At 42.6% G+C, this 23,918-nt stretch overlaps 1 protein-coding gene across 1 annotated transcript in view; it reads left to right on the forward strand.

Annotated features, from left to right (window-relative positions):
- Positions 1 to 3,803: 3,803 nt before the first annotated feature.
- SLC9A4 (solute carrier family 9 member A4) overlaps positions 3,804 to 23,918 on the forward strand; it is a 61,069-nt gene continuing 40,954 nt past the window's right edge. The window contains exons 1-2 of the mRNA XM_050754257.1: positions 3,804 to 4,614; positions 9,574 to 10,037. Of these exons, the coding sequence (XP_050610214.1) occupies positions 4,359 to 4,614; positions 9,574 to 10,037 (720 nt within the window). The 5' untranslated portion in view covers positions 3,804 to 4,358. The remainder of the gene's footprint in view (positions 4,615 to 9,573; positions 10,038 to 23,918) is intronic.

Here is a 23,918-nt window from a genome sequence, read left to right on the forward strand (position 1 = left end):
TTAGTCAATTATTCAGGATATTTTATTTAAATATTTTAGAATAACCTATTTAAAAGATCATACAAATGGAAATAGTTTTATTTTTTTCCTTCCAATCTGAATGTCTTTTATTTCTTTTCATTGTCTAAATGCCCTGACTAAAAGCAGCTCTAGTAGAATACTGAATGGAAGCGGCAAGAGTGTATCTCCTTGTCTTGTGGCTGTTCTTTCAGGGAAATGTATTTAGTCTTTCCCCATTAAGTATGATGTTGACTGTGCATTATCACGTTGAAGAAGTTCCCTTCCATTCCTGACCTGTGGAGTGTTTTCAAAATAAAAGGTTGTTGATTTTGTCAAATGCTTTTCTCAGTCTGTTGAAATGGTCATGTGGTTTTGCCTTAATTCTACTGATATGCATGTTACATGAAATAATTTTTAAATATTAAACCAACCTTGCCTTCCTGAGAAAAATTCCACTTTGTATACATAAGTTTGAATTCTTACATCTTCTTGATAGATCGACACTTTTCTTTTTCTTAAATGTCCCTCTTTAGCTCTAGTAACATTTATTATTTTAAACCCTATTTTGTCAGTATAAAGCCACTCAAGCTCTCTTAGCATTGTTTGTGTGATATATCTTTCCCCATTTTTTTTTTTTTTTTTACTTTCAACCTACTGGTATCTTTGAAACTAGATTTTTTTCTGCCTAAAACCCAGATATTTTAGATGATATCTTGTAGCAATTCTTGATGCTGCTTTCTCTCCCTCCTCCAACTCCAAGGCTTTTTGTTGCTTAATTGTTTGCTGTTTGTTTAGTGACTTGGCTGGACTATATCAGCAAAGTCTATTTCCCTGTGCAGCTTTTTATATTGCTCCTCAGCCAGTGAAGCCTGGGGCATGGTTATAATACCCCTAAACCCTTTCTCCCTTCCCCCAGAATAACAACGGTTTTAGTAGGCTTCTCTGACGTTCTTTCACTGATCTGTTAAGCTTCTAGCTGGTCTGTTGTATCTACTGATATCACCCTCAACTGTTAGCCTCCAGTAACTGCTGGCTGATATGGCCTATTGTTTTCAACAATGCCTTGAGTCTTAAATTACTCCACAGTATGATCCATTTAAAGTCAGGCCCCTTTGCAGGGTAATCTTTGAGACATGTTATAACCTCAGGAGAGCTCTTTTCATCCATCTCTTTTTCTGGTTCTTCTGTTAAACTTCCAGTTGGTCTACTCTTTAACTTATTGCAATCATGGGGCCACTAGCTTTACTTCCTTGGTCACAACCTAAATCTTCATTGTTTTTGACAGTGACCTTAGGCTTGAACGTCTCTATATTTTGTTCCAACTAAAGTTAGTCTACTTAGAGTTAGCTATAGAGTTCTCTGTTCTATAGCCTGTCTCCTCTCCTTGGCAGAACCTCTGTTCCACTACTCTGGAGATGGGGACAGAGAGAGTAACCTACTTCTCTTGGAGTGATACCCCTGGTGTGTCAGTGGGATGCTGGACTAGGGCAGTAGCCACTGGTCATCTTGGTTTATTTCCCCTGTTGTGAAAACTCAGCCTTATGAGCAAGTTGAGAGTTATCAGGGTCCAGTATTCCTAGTTTGCTGTTTCTGGGGTAGATTCAGTTACACTTGCCTGCAATAGAGTCTGTTCAACATATTGCTGGGATTGGAGTAGGGCAGAGTTTGGTTACATATGCTGACAACCTGACTTTTCTGGGTAGAAACTGTAGTCCTAAACTGGGATCTGGGATTAGAGGCAGCCCCATTCTCTTGGCTATATTCATGCAGAATAGAGTTTTTCTCACACTGAGTTGAAGGGTGGGTAGAGAAAACAGGCCATGACTTCAGATCTTTCCAACATTCAGAAGATTTGTTTCAATTTCCGTCTGTTCTTAGGACAATTTCCAGAGACTAGATGGTTGTTTTTGATTTTTAATGATCTCACCAGTTATAGTTGTTTCACTAGGAAGAGAGTCTATGGTGCTTCTCATGCTGTCATTCTGGAAGAGCTTCTCCCTTCTTCCCCCTTTCCCCTCACTTTTGCTGCCCTTGGTTTGCACCTCTCATGGAAGCTTTGTCTCACATATACTTTCTGGGAAACTTATATTAAGAAAGCATTTTAGAATGTTCAGACATCTGTATGAAATTACTGCATGAGTGGAAGTGATGCCAATGGTTGATGAAGCGGGCTGCTACATCTTAACCTGGACTACAAGTTAGTAGACTGTTGCAGAGCTCAAGTTGTTCTCCTACTATCCTCCCAAGATTGACATTCTTACTCTGAGAGGGACTGGACTATCAGCCATCAGGTGATCATAAGGCTAAACGGGTTGCCATATAGTCACAAAATTTGGAATTTTAGAGCAGGAAATGGTTACCAGGTATGGACAGCATCTTTATTTTATAGATGAGAAAACTAAGGCTCAAACAGGTAATTTTCCAAAGCCAATAAGATAATTAATATCTGAGTAAATAAGGCTTTTGATTCTTAGTTTTGGTCTTTCCACAAGGCACTATGTGAGACTTGCTCCCTCATTTCTTTTTAGAAAAAAAAATTTGCAATAAAATGCAAATAAAAATAAAACACCTATTATAAAGCAGCTTTCTATTAAAGGATATTCATATATTCTTTGAGAAAAAATAATTGACTCAATATGGGTACCCTTCTTGTAGTCCACCTGATAGTCTCATTTCAGTGACTGAATCTAATCTATTTTGGAGTCAAACTGAAGGAAAAAGAAAAAATATTCATATGCCAACTTTTAATTCTATTGCCTCACTATGAATTTGCATCTAGGTGTTAGCCCTTCTCAACCATTCCTTTCTCAATTTCCCAGTGATGTTTGCTGAGTGTGTGTGTGTGTGTGCGTGTGTGTGTATGTGTGTTGGGTAGGGGGAAATCCCCTGCACTCACTAATATGAACTAAGAAAAAAACAAAACACATATAAAAGAGATGTTGAGGTAGTATATGGATGATGTATTATTCTCATTTTTCACTGAGTATCAGTAATCGTTGCAAAAGTGTTGTGTGTTATCCTAAAAGAATAAGAAATGTAATTTAAAATAAAAACTAACATTTAAGTGCCAATGATATGCCAAATTCTTTACTTGCTTTATCTTATTTAATGTTCCTAGCTACTCAATAAGACAGATATTTTCCTCCCCATTTCAGATAAAGAATTTCTGAAAGGTAATTAACTTCACCAAGGTCACATGGCCACAAGTAGAAGCGTGAGAAGTAGGCTCATAAAAATTATCTCAAAATTCTTTCATCAACACTCTATGATTCTGCTTCTTTTCAACAACAACAAATGTTTTTTAAATGGAAAATCTGGATGTGCCATGGAGTTTTACAAATCCAGGTATTTAGGTGTATTTATGAAACTTGTTCTTTGGTTTCCTGTTTTTAAAAAAATTATAGTGTAAAGTTCATAGAGATCTGGAACTTCATTCCTTCTCTGAATGACTGCTCATGGAGTCTGGTAACATGCAAAAGTTTCAATGTTTGCTACCATCCTTGTTGTTACCACCTCCTTCTTATCCTCCTTCTTCCTCATGTATAGAGACAATATAAGACAGCTTGCCAGACAGTTCTGGTTTGTGCCTATAGCTTTGCATAATTATCATTATTATTATTCATTCCCCAAAGTGTCCTGGTTTAGATACTTTCATGGTCACCTTAATGATCATCACTGAACGTGTGAAGGGTGTTGTATTTCAGGTGCCCAGTAGGTGTCAGCAGTGTGACCTCCCGAGAACACTCAGAGAAAGGATTTCATTACAGAAGTCAAATCAGAGCAAATAATTAAGTGTAGTTCAAGAGCTACCTGCAGCCTTGGCCATTCAAAACAAATGAGAGGACAGGGGGAGGAGAGAAGGAACAGGTGCAGATCAGATAGCTCCTTCTTGGGATCTGATAGAGAGGGAAGGTTTCCTTTCCTCGTTAGAAGGACTCCAATGATCTGTGGAATGACCGCTACAGTATCCTTTTAAATTTTCACCCACAAGACAAAGCCAGTATGCAGTGAAATGAGGAAATGCCTTTAAGTGAAGAGATTTTTATTCCTTTCATAAATTGCTCAAGCCATGATTGGATGGAGGTCCTCCAGGTAACTCCATGGACTTTAACAAGTCTATTGAATAACTGCGTCTGAGTTGGAAGCTGAGTTGCCTGAACACAAACGATTTAAAGAAGATTAGAAAGCGTCTACATGCAGAGCTCAATAACACACTCGGAATCTTCTTGGGAGGACCCACAGACTGTACCTATATTACTTTTGACCCAGGTGGATGCAGTCACTCTCTAGAAGCCTCCCCGACTTCAGATGTGTGGCACACATCCACCCAGGGGGGTAGGTAGGAGAAGCCCACAAGAATGGCTCTGCAGATGTTCGTGACTCTCAGTCCTTGGAATTGTTTGCTACTGCTAGTGGCTCTTGAGTGTTCTGAAGCATCTTCTGATTTAAATGAATCTGCAAATTCCACTGCTCAGTATGCACCTAACGCTTGGTTTGCTGCTGCCAGCTCAGAGCCAGATGAGAGGATATCTGTTTTTGAACTGGATTATGACTACGTGCAAATTCCTTATGAGGTCACTCTCTGGATACTTCTAGCATCCCTTGCAAAAATAGGTAAGTCCTTCAACACCTGGTTTGGTGAGTTATTTTTTTTGCATAAGATAGTGAATGTGAAAATGCCTTATAGATAATGGGCTAAGAGGATTTTAACTGTTACTGCTATTACATTAAAAATTCTCTTTCTTTCAGTGAAGGGAAAGTCATAACTGCATTTTACTAAGCTGTTTAATACTTTGAGATTGTGCTTTGATATTTGAGAGCATACTTCTGTGTACTGGGCTGTGTTGGTTTCTTCTCATTTCAGGGTGACAACCATGTGACATTGTTGACATGCAAAACTTTCAAATTCTATGCTTTAAAAATATAGAGAATAAAGCACGTAGACCTGGGCATGATGCAAGGTGGAAATTTCAAATTTCAGGAACCACATAATGTTTCTTCTGTAAAATGTTCTTGGCTGTGTAATTGTGGGCTTCATCAATGACCCCATTGTTTATTCTTTAAAAGTAGCATGTGCTTCTTGCAAATTGACAGAAAGAAAAAAAAAAAAAAAAAAAAAAAAAAAAAAAAAAAAAAAAAAAAAAAACCATAGGCAACTAGTATCACTCAGTGATGGGATGCTGGGGCATATAATACTATATCTGTCAGTAAAATATTAGTTTACACCTAAGCCAAGTGGGGCCAGTGAGGCACCTCTAGTTTCCTTTGTGAAATAAAGTGAATCCAAGTTAATAGATTAAATTCCAATCAAGGGATCTTTGTGTCAAAAACCAAAGAGGTGGTTATTCTCTGTGACTATTTAATACCTAACTGCACCCCCTTGTCTCTTTAAAAACCAACTTATTCTAAAGTGGAAAATTAATATAATTATCTCAAATGCTAAGCACAATGTCTCCTTTGCCTCAGCTATAAACTTTATGCTATTTGAGTATGTAGATTGCCTTATTGAGATAGAATTAATGAAACATTTTAATTCTCATTTATGTATATGTGTATGTTTTCTCTAGGATGGATGTGAAATGTGGGTTGAGCTTTGAGGTCTGGCAGTTACCTTCTGTGGGCTCTGGCTATTCACCTAGCTGCCTCTCCATGGGTGTTGGGGACACTGGTATAGGTGTCCCCTTTAGACTCTCCTTTATAGTTGCTATTCATTTTGAGCTAGTAAAGTGTGAATTAAATAGGAATTGTTAGTTTGAAGAAGTCTTGTGCAATTTGCTTAGTAATTAAGTCACACAAAGGGTCTTACTATATTTTTCAGAGGTATTCAAGTAAAAATGGCTTTCTAAATGGATAACATTCTCAGTTCAGAGCAGTCTAACATCTTTCGTGAAATCATATGGACACTGATTGTGTTCAAGGCGATCTTACTTGGTACTTGAGTTTTCGTTTTAAAACAATATGCTAGAGATTCTGTGTTTCCTGCTCCCACTCCACAACCCGGCTTCCTCTTCACAGAAATGGCTCAAGTCAATCTGAGTACCAGGAAACTCATCCTGTCACTGACTAGCTAGTTGCTCTATCAATAAACATATAAATGCAGAAAGGGTGCATTTTGTCTTGGTTTTATATTTGTGTAAAACCTAGCTTGTTTTGTAGAGGCATTGTATGCATCCATATTCATTCTGTCTAGGAGTGAAGAGCACTGTGAAAATACGATTATTCATAGAACTGTTGGTTTAAATGTTCTTGATTTTCATGATGTAATTTAACATACTTTAGAAAAAAGAGTAGGATATCAGAATACACTTATTCAAGTACAATTTCATATTCACTAGTCTTCAAGAATTTAGATTATTTTTGTATTCCATATGGACATGAGGAGTGAGGAGATAAAAAGGCCATATTTATTGAATATATACTATGTGCCAAGTACTAGGCTGGTAGTTTTATGTATAAGGGCTTATGTATTAGGGCCAAAATAATAATTATGATGATGATTTATACTTTTAACACTTAAGAAATTCATATGGGTTTTAAAATATTATATTATTAAACATGAATCAGAATAAAATTAATAATCATTATTATGATTCATTCTTTTATTCCTCATTCTATCAAGGTGTTTTTTCTATCATGGGTGTTTTTTCTATCATGTTCATTCTATCATGGGTATTTTCAGAACACCCATGAAATATGTGGAAATGACCGTGGTCCCTGACCTCAAGGGACTTGCTCTAATGGGGAAGGTAGTTTAACTTAGTACTTACTGCCCATAGATACTCTGACAGAAAAACATCAAAACTCTCCCCTAATCCTTTTTAAAACACCCAACTATGCACTTATAAAACAAAGATAATGTAGAACAAAGATAATACAAAGCCACCTCAGACTTTGTGGTTTATCTTCTACTTCAGTTCCACGTCTTAGAACGTCATAGATGAATGTTCCTTGAATCTTTGGGAAGAATGGAATTGTAGGGCCTTCTTTGACTTTCAGACAGGACTTTTAATATTTGTGTCCATTTAAGCTCTAAGGACTGAAACTGTAAATTTTAAGTGATTGACTCTACTGTCCATCATGAAAGGCATGTAGCATTTCTCTTTACAGGACCCTGCTTACGGATATGTGGCCTCTTCCTGCACAACTGTGTAGAGAGCAACTTGGCTTAAAGCAGGTGAATGTTGGATCCATTTCAGGAAACTGGATTCCTGGAAGCAAGGCCAAACTGGGGAGCCACAAGGCCTGAGAAAATCACGCTATGGGCTCTTCCACCTCCTTTATATATTAAAAAAGTTAAGTTTGGTTAAAATAAGCACTAACTGAAGAAGAAGGAGAAGGAGAAGGAGAAAGAGAAGGAGGAGATGGATAAGTAGGAGGAGGAGGTAAAAAGAAGGAGAAGGAGGAAGAGAGTAAGAAGGGGCAGCAGGAGCTGGACAAAGAGAAGATGAAGAAGGAGGAGGAGAAATAGGAGGAGAAGAAGAAAGAATTAAAATAAAGAGGAAGAAGAGGAAATAGAGAAATAGGAGGAGAAGAAGAAAGAAGTAAAATAAAGAGGAGGAAGAGGAAATGGAGAAATAAGCAGTGATTAGAAAACGATGAGTTCAGTGCACCAGAGGAGGTGCTTACCCTGACCCTGAAGCCAGATGAAAGTGGGGATGGTATTCCTTGGTGATAATTACACCCTGTTGTGTTAACTTATAGTGAATGGAGAAGTTCAAAGCCATGGTCAGGGAAGCTCATATCATCTTTGGATGGGTGAATCTAACAATTCCCAAGGAGACATTTGCTGACTCCCTGTGGCCTGTGGCTGGAAGCCCACCACCTTCCTTAGGTTTGAATTCAAGGTCTTCCATTATTTGTCTCAAAATCATTTTCCAAGTCCTCTCCTGACACTTTTCCCAGTTCAAAGGTTGCTCTAGCCGAGTGGATCCCCTCAATGAACGTCAAAGGTATCTGGCTAGGCCATTTCTTCCTCTCTTCTTTCACTCTTGATGTTCTCCTCACCTAAAATCTCTCCCATTCTGTTACCCAATCCTCATCATTCTCCAACAACCTGTTCAATCTCTTCTCATGAGAAAGCTTCTCTGATAAACATTTAACTGTTTATTCCTTCATTTATACACTTACAGATGCTTTCAGCAAATAGGCCAGCTGTTGTGGACAAGATACCGTGCTAAGTATTTGGGGAGACATGACAATGTAAATCATTCTGCTTGAGTCTGGGGGCTTTCCACATTATTAGGAGACATGAATCATGCACAAAAAAATAGTAGACAGGGATTATTGTTATTAGACAGAGTCAGATAAAATGCTTTATTAGTAGTAATTCAGAGGAACATATGAACTTAGGAAGAAGCTAGGGAAAGCTAAGCCTCAAAGGATGAGCAGGACTTAAAGGGACCAAGGAAAAGGACAATCCAAGCAGTGACATTAGAATGAGAAGACAAGAAAGAGGCCTGCAGAGTGACGCCTTTGACTGGCTGAATGCAGGCTACGTAAAGATAGTGCAGAATGTGTGGGAGACCGACTTGGAGAGAGCCCCATGGTGATCTGCTGAGCTCTGATCTCTCACCATGTTTGTTGATATGTTCAATATGCCCTTCATTATATACTTACACGTCATCTTCTTAGTTGCTCATGTCTTGTTTCTAAAACTTTATCAATACTGGGAATTGCAGTTGTCTACCTCTCTGGTCTTCCACCTGGCGGTACTTAACTGTAGTCTTTGCACAGTGAGGCTCAACTAATACCCTTGTTTTACAATCCAGGAGATGCTTTGTGTGCCTTCAGAATCCTAGGTGGGAATTGAGACAATCAGAGACCCATGGTGTAGAAAAATCATCTGACAGTGGAGTGTGGAACGACCTGGGGGGTCAAGGGTGAGATTGGAGGTCAAGAAGACAATGCAATCATTAAAATGAGAAATGGGAAGATCCTAAATAAAGGCAGCAGCCAAAGAAATGGAGAGGAGGGGATAATTTTAGGGGTAGCGAATGAGAGTCATGACATAAGAAATAAATACAGAGCTGATTGATGAAGAGTCACTCATGAGAATGCGACCTGATTTCCCCCTTCAGTGGCTGACCAGATAGCAATGTCATTGGTTAAACACAGGAGACAAAATAAAGGACTTTTAATTTTTGTGTATGTGGTTGGTGAAGAGGGGAATGAGGTCAGGTAAGTCTGGAACAAGCTCAGGTTTTGGTGATATAATAGATTCGGCATGAGCTTGAACCTGGGCTTGCATGAGTGCAAAAGTTTCACCCTCGTTTCTCCTTTTCCCTCACGCACCCTCGCAGATCCCTGTAAGACGGGAAAGCAGGAAGGAGGATGGGGGAGGGGGCAGCTGGCTGAGAATGATTCTGTGACCTGCACTGAGCTGGGCATGTTACCTACTGATCTTAGCGACGACCCTCATGACACTACCAGTTCCTGCTACAGATGGGACGCTGAGGCTGAGATGCCAGCCAGCTTGCCCACGGTCCTTCCTGTCTGCTTGACTTTAAAAGACCTCAGGTACACCCAGACCGTTTCGTTTGCAAACACCTAACTGTGCTCTCTGCTGTTCCGCAGGCTTCCACCTCTACCGCAGGCTGCCGGGCCTCATGCCAGAGAGCTGCCTCCTCATCCTGGTGGGGGCGCTAGTGGGCGGCATCATCTTCGGCACGGACCACAAGTCGCCTCCGGTCATGGACTCCAGCATCTACTTCCTGTATCTCCTGCCACCTATCGTCCTGGAGGGCGGCTACTTCATGCCCACCCGGCCTTTCTTTGAGAACATCGGCTCCATCCTGTGGTGGGCAGTAATGGGGGCCCTGATCAACGCCTTGGGCATTGGCCTCTCCCTCTACTTCATCTGCCAGGTGAAGGCCTTTGGCCTGGGCGACGTCAACCTGCTGCAGAACCTGCTGTTCGGCAGCCTGATCTCCGCCGTGGACCCCGTGGCCGTGCTGGCTGTGTTCGAGGAGGCGCGTGTGAACGAGCAGCTCTACATGATGATCTTCGGGGAGGCCCTGCTCAATGACGGCATTACTGTGGTGAGATGTCATGTGCCCGCCCCCGCTTCCGGGGAAGATGAGGGTTCGGGGTGGGGCTGGGGACCGGAGGCTATGGAGAGGGCTCCAGCGTGGCTCAGGCAGCAGGACAGGGATGAGCTTCAGCCCACGCGGTGTGGTCCGAGTTCTGGTGAATTTCCCTGGGATCTGCACTGCCTACATAACGGCTCACTCGCATTGCTTGTCATTCACAAGCCAGCTCGTTTCTCTAAAGAGTGGGAAAGGAGAAAGAACGTGTCATTCTTGAGTTAAATGTAGTTTTTCACTTAGCAAACAGAAACTGTTGCTAATGGCCCTTCTGGGGTTTCACGGCAGCTAAAGCAGAAGCTGATGTTTCTATTTTCTCTCCATCATCAGACGTCACTCTCACTCCCTTTATATGCGTTTTTGTTTTGTTTTTTAACATACCGCATTAGAGATAAGGGTCAGGGAAGAGATGGCGACAGATTTGTGAAAATGTGTTAGTGTTTGTATCACTCAGTTGCAGGACTTGTATGGAAAAACGTGAATGAGGTGTTTTTGCTTATGAGTCTTTCTGGTGGGAAACTGAGAAGGACATACAGGCTTGAGCAACACCTAGCTTTAAGGCTCAGGGGATGTCTGCAGGCTGGGGGTGCTGGAATATTGAGAAGTAGCCAGTCCCGTTACTCAATTTCATTAATTACTACAAACCTTCAGCAGTTGTTAGACAAGAAGACTTTTATACATACTTTTATATACATTTCTTATTTTTAAATTTCTGTCACAGCACATAAGTGATACTAGAATACATTTTCACTGTAGGAGTCAAACAGTACAAAACTATATCGCATGAAACACAAAAGCTTCTGCTTGCCCTCACCTCCTCCTCTATGTAAGAGGCAACCACTTTTATCAGCTTGGCCTTTTCCCTGCTGTCTTTGTTATATGCATATATAACATTTTTGCAAATCTTTTATCATGTATGTGTATGTGATCTGTATTTTTTAATATAAAGTGGGTGGATTTTATGTATTGCTTAGATATAACAAGTCTTTCCATGTCTTTTTTTCTTTTGTTTGAGATGGAGTTTCACTCTTGTTGCCCAGGCTGGAGTGCAATGATGCAATCTTGGCTCACCACAACAGTGTCTGGCCCTTTTTCTATGTCTTTTCAGCTATTGCATAGTATTTCATAGATTAAGTTATAGTAACTTACCTAATAGTTTCCTGATGAATGGGTCATTCAGGTTGTTTCCAAAGTTTCATTCTTACAAGCAATGTTGAAATGCATATTGAATATTATTTTTTCTGCATGAGCCTCTCTCTTTGCATTTGTATTTTTACATGATATTTTCTTAGAAGTGAAATTTCCAGTTTAAACAGTATGTATATTTAACAATTTAAAATGTGCTGCTGTTTGAATCAGCTCCTATCTGCCTCTTTGGTAAATGAGAGATTCTCACTCTAAGGTTATAGATGGCCAAACACATGACACCCAACATTGGGCAGATGAGACTGACAGCAGTTTATCAGTCACCTATACTCACCACCAAGGGGAGGAGGATGCCACATGCCCCGCAGGGCCACACAGAGGCTGCACTTGGGAACAGAATGAACAAGCAGGAGCTGTGGGAGGCAGGCTTTGTAGTAACAAGAGAACCAGGTGCTCCCTGGTTCTCACAGGAGGAGGTGATTGAGTTGTTGGAATCATTTTGCAGGTTGGCAGGGACCTGAAACCTGAGGAAAAAGCAGGAACTGTGCCTGGTACCCTTGATAAGGAGGGTGGTTTGGCTGGGGCACCTTATCCAGGGATGGGAGCGAGGAGGGAAACTTGCAGATAGACCAGCTGAGGTCTTCATAATTTTGCCAAATATCGAGGCAGTACATAATATCAAACCTTAATTTCAGCCCCTAGGCCACAGCTATCAAGATTTTCCAGAAAGCCTTTATCATTTATACTTCCTTAGACAGTGTATTGCATCCATATTTTCTTGTATCTTTGACAAGGGACATTGTTTTCTTAATGTTTTCTAATGTCATGAGCAAAAAGCATTTCTCATGTTTGTTTTAATTTCCATGATAATATTAAGCAACTTTTCAGCAACTGCAAATCATGACTCTGTCACATGCTGTACATTGAAAGCTCATGTCCTTTCAGGGTTGGCAAACTTAAAAAAATACAGGACACCAAGTTAAATTTAAATTTCAGATAAACAATGAATACTTTTTTTAGTAAAAGTGTGTGTCATATCCCAATTTTTATATGCAAATGTTGCATCTTGCCCATTTTTCTTTGGGACCACTTGCTTAAAAAAGATTTATAGAAATTCATTAAATTATCTTACCTTTAAACTTTTGAATGTCTCATAAAGACCAAATATTTTCTTCCATTCTATCATTTACACTTTTGAGATTATAGTATCTTTTACCCTATAGAAGTTTTAAACTTTTATATACTGAAACCTACTAATGTACCCTTTTTTGATCCTGGGTTTCATATTTTGCTTCCAGAGATTGTGTCTAACCAAAAGACATGCAAACATTCAGGTTTTAATTTTTTTCCCATTTACAATTTACTAATTCACCTGGCAAGCAAGATCTTTTTTGTAAAACCTTTATGCAAAAATAGTACAGAGAGAAAAAGTCCCCTTTGAGAAATAATCTGAGCTATACCCACGGATTTCCAAAGCAAAGGAGGCCCATACATGAAGCCAGATGTCAAATCATGTGTTCGTAATGAGAATCCCTAATGGCTGAGGCAAGGCACTAGAATCATCAGGCTGGTGTATTCTACACTTGTGGGCAAGCTTCACAAAAAGCCACATTGTCAGGAAGCTGACAGGGGAACCTGGACTCCAGACTGCCATACGATTCAGAGATTTCATTTTTCAAAGTCTGGTCCACAGGCCATGTGTCTCAACATCACACTGGTGGGACTGATGAATCTTCAGATGTCCAGTCCCATTTCACACCCTCTGACCCAGACTGTCTGGGAGTTGAGCCTAGAAACCTGTATTATTAAAACCTCAGATGACTGCTGAAGTTTGAGAACTATGGATTTATTGCCTTCAGGTTGAGAGAAGCTGATATATGTTGCTATAAAATGATGGTATGCCTAGAACAAGGACCGTATCCATCTCCCCAGACCACACTGGATTAGTCTCTGAGATCCCCTTTCCCCAACCCACTCCTTCTATAAATACTGTCATACTTTCAGTTGTGTTACAAATGAGTACATGTCCTTGTCTGGGAATCCATTCTGTCTCTTAATGCAGCCCCTCTGATCCATGATGTGTCCATTTCCTAGTTCATCTCCCAGAGATAACCTTATTTCACTCAGATTCAAGTTTTTTTGGGGTTATCTGGTTACTCTCACCCACACTACTGACAATGTCCCAGAGGGTGTTCATCTGTGACAAGACCGGGGCCACCCCTTGGAAGTTCATTCTGAGGCAATTATTCAACCTCTCCTTCATGAATTATTACAGAAGTCAAGATACTACTGGATAAATGCCATCTCTTTAATTTTCACAGCACATTCTTTATTCATCAAAAACTCTGATACAATCTACAAAAGTTCTTGCCAAGGAAGAGTCTTTATCAATTACCAAGGAAAGCATTTGACTCCTGCCTCGAGCTTGAGAATCTGACTTCCTCCTGAGTTGTCTCTAGATTTCACATGGAGAGCCAACCCCGGCTTGGCTTCTGGTTGGGGTTTCTTTGTTAGCAACATTTGTTTGACTTCCCCAAAGTTTAATTGCTTTGGGGGAGACATTTTTAAGAACGATCATTTCAGGATAAAATTATAATTTTCAAGCCACCGGAGTATCTGCTGAGGACACTGTTGTGACCTCTGCTGGGCAGAGCTGCTGTTGCGTTGGCTCTGTGGGGTTGTCCACACGTCAATCTTGGGCCACTCTGTGGTCACCCACAGCACAGTGAGTATTAAGTGTGCACTGGCACTGCTGGGTCCCTAAGTGAAACCAGAGAAGCCCCAGGGCCATATTTAGAACACAGCTGAAAAGGAACGGGTACTTGCTGCCGTCCAGTTGTATTTTGAGCTAAGGGCCTTGACCTCACCCTTTCATTGAGGAAGGAGCCTTCTTGGGGGCAGCAGTCACAAGCATGCCTTTTCGGCAAGGAGGCTGAGTCATCCAGAAGGTGGCCTGTGATTGTGGGTTGCATGCGACAACGCTGCAAATCTTCATCCACAAAAGAGCTGCCTTCCCACCAAAGACAAGGGGTTGCTACCAACAGCCGAAATATTGATGAATCTGATTCTCCAGATCTCTTGCCCCACTTATTCCTCCATCTTGCTGAATATTTTAGGTTATGACACTAATCACCAGAACACACACACGCTTAATGATGGGGCAAAAGGAGGGAGACAAAACCCAGATATCTTTAGTGTCCTCACCCTCCACTGTACACAAATGATTACAATGTGAGGAGATGGATACAAGAATTAGCTTGACCTTAGTAACTATCTCACCATGTACAGCATATATATATACACACACACACATATATAAACGTATACATAATATATGTGAAAATATATTATATATATAAACATTAATATCTATATTAATATCATGCTGTACAGCCTGGATATATACAATTTTTTATTTTTAAGAAAAGGATGTTTCTAAAATTGCATAAACAATGTCCCTAGTTAAAATCTCTTGGCCAAAATCACAGCAGGAAGACAGGTGCAGCTACTATGTCATTTCTGCATTTATTAGTGTTTTGTTAAATCCTTTGCTTTTACTAAGAGGCATGACCAAGTGCCCTTACTTCATGAATGAAGAGAATAAAGCAAAGGAGTTTAAAATGAGCTGCACAAGGACACACCGCCTGAACGATGACAGAGCAGACACGGGTGTGCGCAGCTCTGCCTCCTCCTAAACTTTTCCTTTTGTCCTTACCTTTTGAATTTTCCACTCATGGAACTGGGAGGGACAAGAGAGAACCTACGTGCTACCGATGAGGAGACTGGGCTCAAGTCCAGTGAGTGAAGCCAGGGTTCTTTCTGCAAAACAGTGTGGCTTGAGGCAACATTCTGATCCTATTGTGCCTCCTCTTGCTGTAAAATTGGGATAATGACATTCTTCAGCTCACAGGATCACTGGAAAATTTATACTCAGCTCTTAGCAGAGTGAATGCCCAGCCTGGAGTAAGCACTCAATGAATGCTGGCCATGACTTTGTATTGAAGCAGCTCCCAGACCCTGTTTAGTGTTCAGCTCATTCTGAACAAGCAGCTGATTTTACATATGGCACCACCTCACAGGTGGTAGGGCGGATTGTTCTTAGATTTATATTCTGCCCTGGTTTTCTTGGATCAACTTGCAGGATAAGCAACAAAGGGAGGCCACCAAGCTTTCTATCATCCCCAGCTCGCCTCAGCTCCTTATCTCCTCTACCTCATCAGAGAGGTCAAAGACCCAGGCGGGCCAGGGCTGAGGCTGGAACCCACACAGCCTGGCTCCAGGGCGTCTCTGCTCTTGACTGCCACCCGGTACTTCCCCTTTTCCCCATCCCTCTCTCCCCTCCTACTCTTGCTTCCTCCTCTGGTGACATCTTAGTGGCTCTGGATGCCATTCTCCAGGAGGATAGTGGGAGGGGAAGCGGAGCTAAATGTTCTGAGCACTGGGCCAGTCACCTTGATGGCTGCTTCACGACGTTTTCCTTATTTAAGCCTCACGGCACCTTAATGAGGTGGTGATAGTACATAGTGGTTAAGGACAGAGAGCCCCTGGACCCAGACTGTCTAGGTCCACATCTCTGTACTGGCCCTTCTCAGTCCTTCAGGCCTCTTGAGTGACTTAGCAGGTCACCGTGTGCGTAAGTTTCTTCACTGTTTTATTTTTGTTATAAAGACACAGATTCTCATAGAAGTCATTTATCTATTCATTGACTAGAGTTTATTCTATGAAGCTCAGTATCCCAGAGACAGAGTGAAAAGTCATACTCACTGCTTTGCCCAGCCAGCAATTCCCTTTGGCTGAGGTGATCAATGGCAAGAGTTTCTATCAGAGACCGTTGACCTTTCATTCAGTTTGCAATTTTCCCTCTATTTATTATGGATTCTTGCTGCTAGCTTAGATCCGATATCTTCGATCCTATATCTGATCCCTCATGCCAAAATTCCTTTGCCCTCTTCTCTTCTCATCTGTCTGTCCCTGTAGCAACATAACTTTGCTGGCTTGTTGTCTGTTGGGTCTCTCGATTTCTGTCCATGCTGTTCCCTCCTGCAATCACAGGACTCGGCATCTAGAATGGAGCATTGCAGAGGGCGCTGAGTCAAGGGCTCTAGTGAAAGAATGGATGCTGCCGGAAGAGTGAATAATGAATGAGGCAACAAGAAGTGAGGACTAGGAGAGGAGTGCAGGGGCCGCTTTGGCCCTGGGGCTGGCCTGCTGCCCAGGTCTCTGTTTCCAGTGACTGAAGCCCCCTTTCTTCAAGCCCCCAAGAGGGAGCAAACTGGGGTGATTTTCCTCAAATTAACTGTCACCACCGAACTTCAGAGTTGCTTCCTGAGTCTAAACGCTAAAGGTGGGATAAAATCAGGGGTGGGCATGGGCAGAGGGAAGAGTCCCAGGGTCCTATCTCTCCTTCCCCACACCTTCTCATGCACGTGTCCTGCACCCCACTGTCCTGGACACAGGGCACATGAGGGTGAACCACGTATCCAGCCTATTCATTTGAGGGCAAATTTTCCTTCATGATTCTTTCTGCCTTATATTTTCCTGCCTCAAAAGGGGTCCTTACTCTATTACTTCCTATTCAAGGCAGTAAAGCATAGCCAAGAGCATGGATGGGAAGTCATATGCTTCATCGCCTCCACTCCTTGTAAGCTGAGTGACGTCAGGTGAATTACTTACCCTCTCTGGGCCTCATTTTCCTTTCTGTAATATGGAGATAGGGTTGAGGGAGGGTTAAAATGAATTGATACACGTAAAGCATTTAAAATAACACCTGGCACAGAGTCAGTCCCCCGCATTTGGTGTTATTTATGCGAGCCCACCTGCATGAGTACGTCTGAGCCACAGAGCTCTCCTGACACCCTAAAGATGCCACATCGTCGTGTCTGTCTATCTGAACTTTGCAGTCTCAGCTTTTCCTAGAGAAGAGCTGTATGTACACTTGAACAGAATCTTGAGGGGAGAATAGGCATCTTTTCCTTGTCCTCTTTATATTTCCTTTCATTTTATTCTGATTCCAAGGATGGGAGCCGAGAGGAGATAGCTTTACTAGGAGACACTTTCCTCTGGCCAAGAATGTAGGGAGCTCACTGTATATGGGGGGCATGGGCCTGCAAAGTTGCCTGATCTTGAGCAAGAGACGCAATCCTTTTGTGCCTCAGTTTCCACATATGTAAGATGGGAATGATTAATCTGACTTCAAAGGGTGACTGTGAGGAGGCTGTGAAATGAGACTCCGGAGGCCTGGCGCAGGGCAGGTGATACACAAATGTCCCCTTGCCCTTCCTGTGTGCCAGAGATGGGTCCACGTAAAAGCGACCATCTGCTGGGTGTCTGTCAGGCATAGAAACGGAGATTATACCTAAACTTCAGGCAGAAAGGGCCATGCAGCCTTGATTGGTTGGCTTTGGGTGCCTGGGGAGTGAACTCTACAACCCTGCAAAGTCTCAGCAAGTGCCTTAGCTGTGAGGCTCTCCCCTGGGGCTGCTTCTGACTTTCTGTTGGGGAGGGCAGGAGTCTGATGCCCACCCAGCCCAGACATGGGTCCCAAAGTATTCAGGCATTTGCCTTCAGACATGCGCTTTCAGTCAAAATATTTGGAGGTTTTCACAGTGAACTTCTCAGCCCACAGCTGGGAGGTGTGTGTGTGTGTGTGTCTGTGTGTGACAGGCAGAGGGAGAAAGACAGACTGAGAGAGAGAGAGAGAGGGGGAGAGAGAGGGAGAGGTGCAGCAACCACTATAGCTTGTGATAAAGAGCTTGGATTGGGCTGGGGAGACAGGAGGAGCTGGGAGAAGTGAGGAGCAGATCAGTAGATCAATGCAGATCCCAGGAAATGAAGGAGAGTGTTGCAGGGGGCGGAGGTTCACCAAATCTGACTCCGAACCTTCCACAACAGGCAACCCCTTTACTTCCTGCACTTCGGGCGTCCAAGCCGCAGACTCGCCCTTTAAGGAGCAGCCTGAAGGGTGTGGGATAATCTTTGGGAGGCATGCTAAAGCACCACAGGGCTGGAGGGGCGCTTTATTATTTCATTGCAACACCTCCCATTTGATTCATCAAATGCTTTTGTGGTTCGTTTTCTTCTGGCTAAATAAACAGAATGGTTGAAGTTTGAATTGTACAAATTGGCTTTCAACTAGACTACACTGTGAGCTACCGAGGAGTGATTAGAACTCACTTCAGGTCACGAGCACAAGAAAAAAGAACAAATCCTCTCTGGTTATCAAGTTGTCTTTTCTCTGTCAGGAGGTGGGGTTGAGCAGCTATGGAAATGGATTTAGAGGAGAAACAGGGAGAAAAGCAATGTCTCTTGAGCTTTTTAGGGAGTAATCCGAAAGAGTATGGAAAAACGTATGGGAGAAGTTCTCTCTCACCAGCCTTGCTGAGTGCCTGGGATGCAAAAGCAAACACGCTTCATCCCCTGCCTTTGAGGAGCCACAGCTATGAACACGCGACTTATTTCTTTCAGTTTGTAAATCATTCCTTTTAACCATGGACCTGCTTGTTCTGTGTTTTATTAGAACCCTTTCTAGCCACAGATAATTCCTAGGAGGTTGCATAATACATTAACAGAAATTCCTGACTTGAGAGAAAAGCTTAGGGCTTCAAGCACAGCCTGGGGACTTTCCTAGTCCTGTGGTTTTCAACAGCTGTCCCACCCCCAACAATACCCGTTCACGCATCCTTAAGGGCCTGTGGGTGTGTTAGGCTGCAGTAGGAAAAAAACATGCCTACTGTCATGTGAAAAGCCCCATGAATTGGCCGTTTGGGAGGTGCTGAGTGACAAATAATTTCCTTATAGCTTCCTCAATGGTTGCATAAATGGATGACATCCAGCAGAACCTGTTGCACAGGCCTGGATGGGAGCACTAGATCCAGGCGATGGGTGAGGGAGGAAGCCATTGACCCTGCCTCCAGGCTGGGGTGATCCATGCTTTCCTCCTTACCCCCTAGGACCAGCTTTGGTTGTTAGTAATAGGCTAATACCACCAAGAGAGCTGAGAGACCATGAAATCTCATTTCTTTATGTTAACAATGAAGTTCAGTCATGTCTGGTGGAACCAGAGGTCCCCTGAGTTCTAATCCTCCATCCATCCATCCATCCATCCATCCATCCATCCATCCATCCATTTATCAAAAAATATTACTGAGGGCCGGGCGCGGTGGCTCAAGCCTGTAATCCCAGCACTTTGGGAGGCCGAGGCGGGTGGATCACGAGGTCAGGAGATCGAGACCATCCTGGCTAACATGGTGAAACCCTGTCTCTACTAAAAATACAAAAAAAAAACTAGCCGGGCGTGGTGGCGGGCGCCTGTAGTCCCAGCTACTAGGAGGCTGAGGCAGGAGAATGGCGTGAACCCGGGAGGCGGAGCTTGCAGTGAGCCGAGATCGCGCCACTGCACTCCAGCCTGGGTGACAGAGTGAGACTCCGTCTCAAAAAAAAAAAAATATTACTGAGCTACTACTTAGTGTCAGACACTGCTTGTTCCACTATTGTTCCACTATGCCAGAGCAATCTCCTTCTCAGAAAAAGCATAGTCTTCAGTGAGTTTAGTCTTCAGTGAGTTTAAATCTATCAGTTACAACTGATGCTTGCTTTTATGGTTAAAACAGTTTTGAGGTTAAGTGGCTTTTAAGTTACCTTTTGTATCATGCAGGTGAACTGACACTAGAGGGTGAAAGATAGTCCTAAAGTCGTTTGCTCCAAATTGATGAGGGGAGTGAAGGAGGAGAGGGATTTGCATAGACTGAGGGGTGGTAGGCTCAGGTGGGTTCTTGGATGGCGGATGGCACCATGAGGAACAGGTGTTGGTGGAGGTGGATGATAGTATTAGGTTGGTTTTTAATTGTTGAGTTTTAGAAACCTACAAGCAATTGAAAGAAATTGTTCAGTAGTTTTAGAAATGAAAATCTAGAGCCTGGGCCAGAGATCAAACAAGATGCATATTTGGAAGTCATTGGCAAGTAGGTGATAATTGCAGCTACGAACCATGGCAATCCTCCATCTTTCTTCAAGCTCAGAAGAGTTTCAAGCTTTTTAAATTGAAAAATAATTCCTTAAAGAAATGTCATTGCTGTGCCCTAGGTCAATAAACAGATTTTATTGATCCACACACTTTTCTCTTCTCCTCATTACATGTTCTGATACCCATTCCGTTCACCAGCTTGGCCTCTGTTCACTGAACTTAGAAACAATGAGTGTCCAGAGATCTCAACCCCAAGAACATGGGTGAACACCTTGTTTAACTTCTCTATCCTGGGCTTCAGGTGTTTTTTTCTCCTCCTTTAGGAGTGAGGTGAAAGAGTGTCCTCTCTTCTGCCTTTTACATCATTATACAGAGCTTGCTAGGTAATTGCTGGTCTTCTTAGTTGGTTTCCTTTTGTGGTCAGAGAGTCAGAGAAGGTGGTTGCCAAGAAACTGCCCATGACAGAGTTTACTATGCCAGAGCTCCTTAATACAAGCTAGAAAATCAACTGGGCTCATCGTTATTCAAGGTCTTTAGCTTATAGAGCAGTTACCATTTTGAACATTGCTGGTCATTGTGCTGGAGGAGAGAGAGATTTCTGGAGGGTCTCACCTCAGCAAGCAAATGCCCCATTCTGGAAATGACATATATCTTTCCTATTTGAAACTCTCTCTTATAATTCTTTCTTGAGAAAACAAACAAACAAATAAAAACTCTCTCAAACTCAAAAGTTAGGCAGACATAATCACATGGTGACAACTAACCTCAAAGAGACTAGAAGTGCAATCCTACAAGGTTCCTAGAAGGGAAAGAAATATTGGATAAGCAGTGCTAATAGCTATTACGTTGTCATTTCAGAGCCTCATCAGGGATGTATTCGGTCACTCGCTCACATTCTACTGCTTTTTCAATCGATTTTCAAATTTGTCTTCCCATTTGTATTAATACATTTTTTGACTGTTAATGAAGAAATACCTGAGACTGGGTAATTTATAAAGAAAAAGAGGTTTAATGGACTCACAGTTCCACATGGCTGGGAGGCTTCACAATCATGGCTGAAGGCGAAGGAGGAGCAAAGGCACGTTTTACATGGCAGCAGGCAAGAGAGCATGTGCAGGGGAACTGCCCTTTATAAAACCATCAGAGCTCATGAGACTTATTCTTTATCATGAGAACAGCATGGGAAAAACCCACCCTATGATTCAATTGCCTCCCACTGGGTCCCTCCTATGACCAATAGGGATTATGGGAGCTACAATTAAAGATGAGATTTGGGTGGGAACACAGTCAAATCATATTGTTTTACCTCTGTCCTCTCCCAAATCTCATGTCCTTACATTTCAAAACAATCATGCCTTCCCAATAGTTCCCCAAAGTCTTAACTCAATTTAGCATTAACTCAGAAGTCTACAGTCCAATGTCTCATGTGACAAGGCAAGTCCCTTCCACCTATGACCCTGTAAAATCAAAAGCAAGTTAGTTCCTTCCTAGATACAGTGGGGATAAAGGCATTGGGTAAATACACCTGTTCCAAATGGGAGAAATTGGCCAAAATGGAGGGACTACAGGCCCCATGCAAGTCCAAAATCCAGAAGGGCAGTCAAATATTAAAGCTCCAAAATTATCTCCTTTGATTCCATGTCTCACATCCAGGTCATGCTAATGCAAGTAGGTTCCTATGGTCTTGGGCAGCTCTGCCCCTGTAGTTTTGCAGGGTACAACCCCCACCTCCCCCTCTACCCCAGCTGCTTTCATGGGCTGGTGTTGAGGGTCTGTGGCTTTTCCAGGCACATGGTACAAGCTGTCAGTGGATCTACCATTCTGGGGTCTGGAGGCCTGTGGTCTTCCTCTCACAGCCCCACGAGGCAGCGCCCAAATGGGGAGACTGCATGGGGGCTTCAACCCCACATTTTCCTTCTGCACTGTCCTGGTAGAAGTTCTCCATGAGGGCCCTGCCCGTGCAGAAAACTTTGGCTTGGACATCCAGACGTTACCATACATCCTATGAAATCTAGGCAGAGGTTCCCAAACCTCAATTCTTGACTTCTGTGCACCCACAGACCCAACACCATGTGTAAGGTGCCAAAGCTTGGAGCTTATACCCACTGAAGCAATGACCTGAGCTGTACGTTGGCCCCTTTTAGCCACAGCTGGAGCTGAAGCAGCTGAGACAGAGCACACCATGTCCTAAGGCTGCCTAGAGCAGGGGGGCCCTGGCCTCAGCCCAGGAAACCATTTTTCCCCCTAGGCCTCCAGCCCTGTGATGGGAGGGACTGCTGTGAAGGTCTCTGATATATCCTGGAGAACCTGGAGACATTTTCCCCATTGTCTTGGTGATTAACATTCAACTCCTCATTACTTGTGCAAATTTCTGCTGCAGGCTTGAATTTCTCCACAAAAAATGTTTTTTTTCTTTTCTACCTCATCCTCAGGCTGCAAATTTTCCAAATGTGTATGCTCTGCATCCTCTTGGATGCTTCGCCTATTAGAAATTTCTTCTGCCAGGTACTCTAAATCATCTCTCTCAAGTTCAAAGTTCCACAGATTTCTAGAGCAGGGGCAAAATGCTGCCAATCTCTTTGCTAAAACATAGAAAGAGTTACCTTTATTCCAGTTCCCAACAAGTTCTTTATCTCCATCTGAGACGACCTCAGCCTGGACTTTATTGTCCATATCACTATCAGCATTTTGGCCAAAGCGATTCAACAAGTCTCTAGGAAGTTCCAAACTTTCCCACACCTTCCTGTCTTCTGAGCCTTCCAAGTCTCTTGGAAGTTCCAAACTTTCCCACACCTTCCTGTCTTCTGAGCCTTCCAAGTCTCTTGGAAGTTCCAATCTTTCTTGTCTTCTTCTGAGCCCTCCAAATTCCTCTAAACTCTGCCTGTTACCCAGTTCCAAAATCACTTTCACACTTTTGGGTATCCTTATAGTAGCACCCTACTCTACCTGTACCAATTTGCTGTATTAGTCCACTTTCATGCTGCTATGAAGAAATACCCAAGACTGGGTAATTTATAAAGAGAAAGAGGTTTAATTGACTCACAGTTCCACATGACTGGGGAGGCCTCACAATTATGGCAGAAAGCAAAGGAGGAGCAAAGGCACGTCTTACATGGTGGCAGGCAAGAGAGCATGTACAGGGGAACTGTCCTTTATAAAACCATCAGATCTTGTGAGAACTCACTCACTATCATGAGAACAGCATGGAAGTAACCATCCCTATGATTCAATTACCTCCCACCATGTCACTCCCCTAACACATAGGGATTACGGGAACTATAATTCAAGATGAGATTTGGGTGGGGATACAGTCAAGCCATATCACCACTCCAGTTAGCTTCCATATCATCCACTCAATTATCCTTTCCCTTCTCTTAGTTTCTATTTTTCAGTTTTTCTGTCCCACAACTCATAGTTGTTCATGGTCCCTCATTGTACCTTAATCTATCTCACTGTATTTCTCTAGTCATCCATTCCAAGTCAATTATGTTTGCGACAGAAAAAACAGTTACCATAGCTGCAAGCTGGGCAGAGGGTTTCACCTCAGACTACTTCCCAGACCCCAGTCTATAGATAGACTTATTGAAGGTCTGTCTACTCTCACCCTTGAGTAGAAAGTCCCCTGTTAAAAGTAATGTAGTCAAACAAGACTACCCCTTCCTCAGATGCTATGTCATAGAAGTTACCCTTACAGGGATCCATGTGCATGGTGGGGACCATAACTATCA

Source organism: Macaca thibetana, chromosome 13 (assembly GCF_024542745.1).
Source record: "Macaca thibetana thibetana isolate TM-01 chromosome 13, ASM2454274v1, whole genome shotgun sequence".
Taxonomy (NCBI): domain Eukaryota; kingdom Metazoa; phylum Chordata; class Mammalia; order Primates; family Cercopithecidae; genus Macaca; species Macaca thibetana.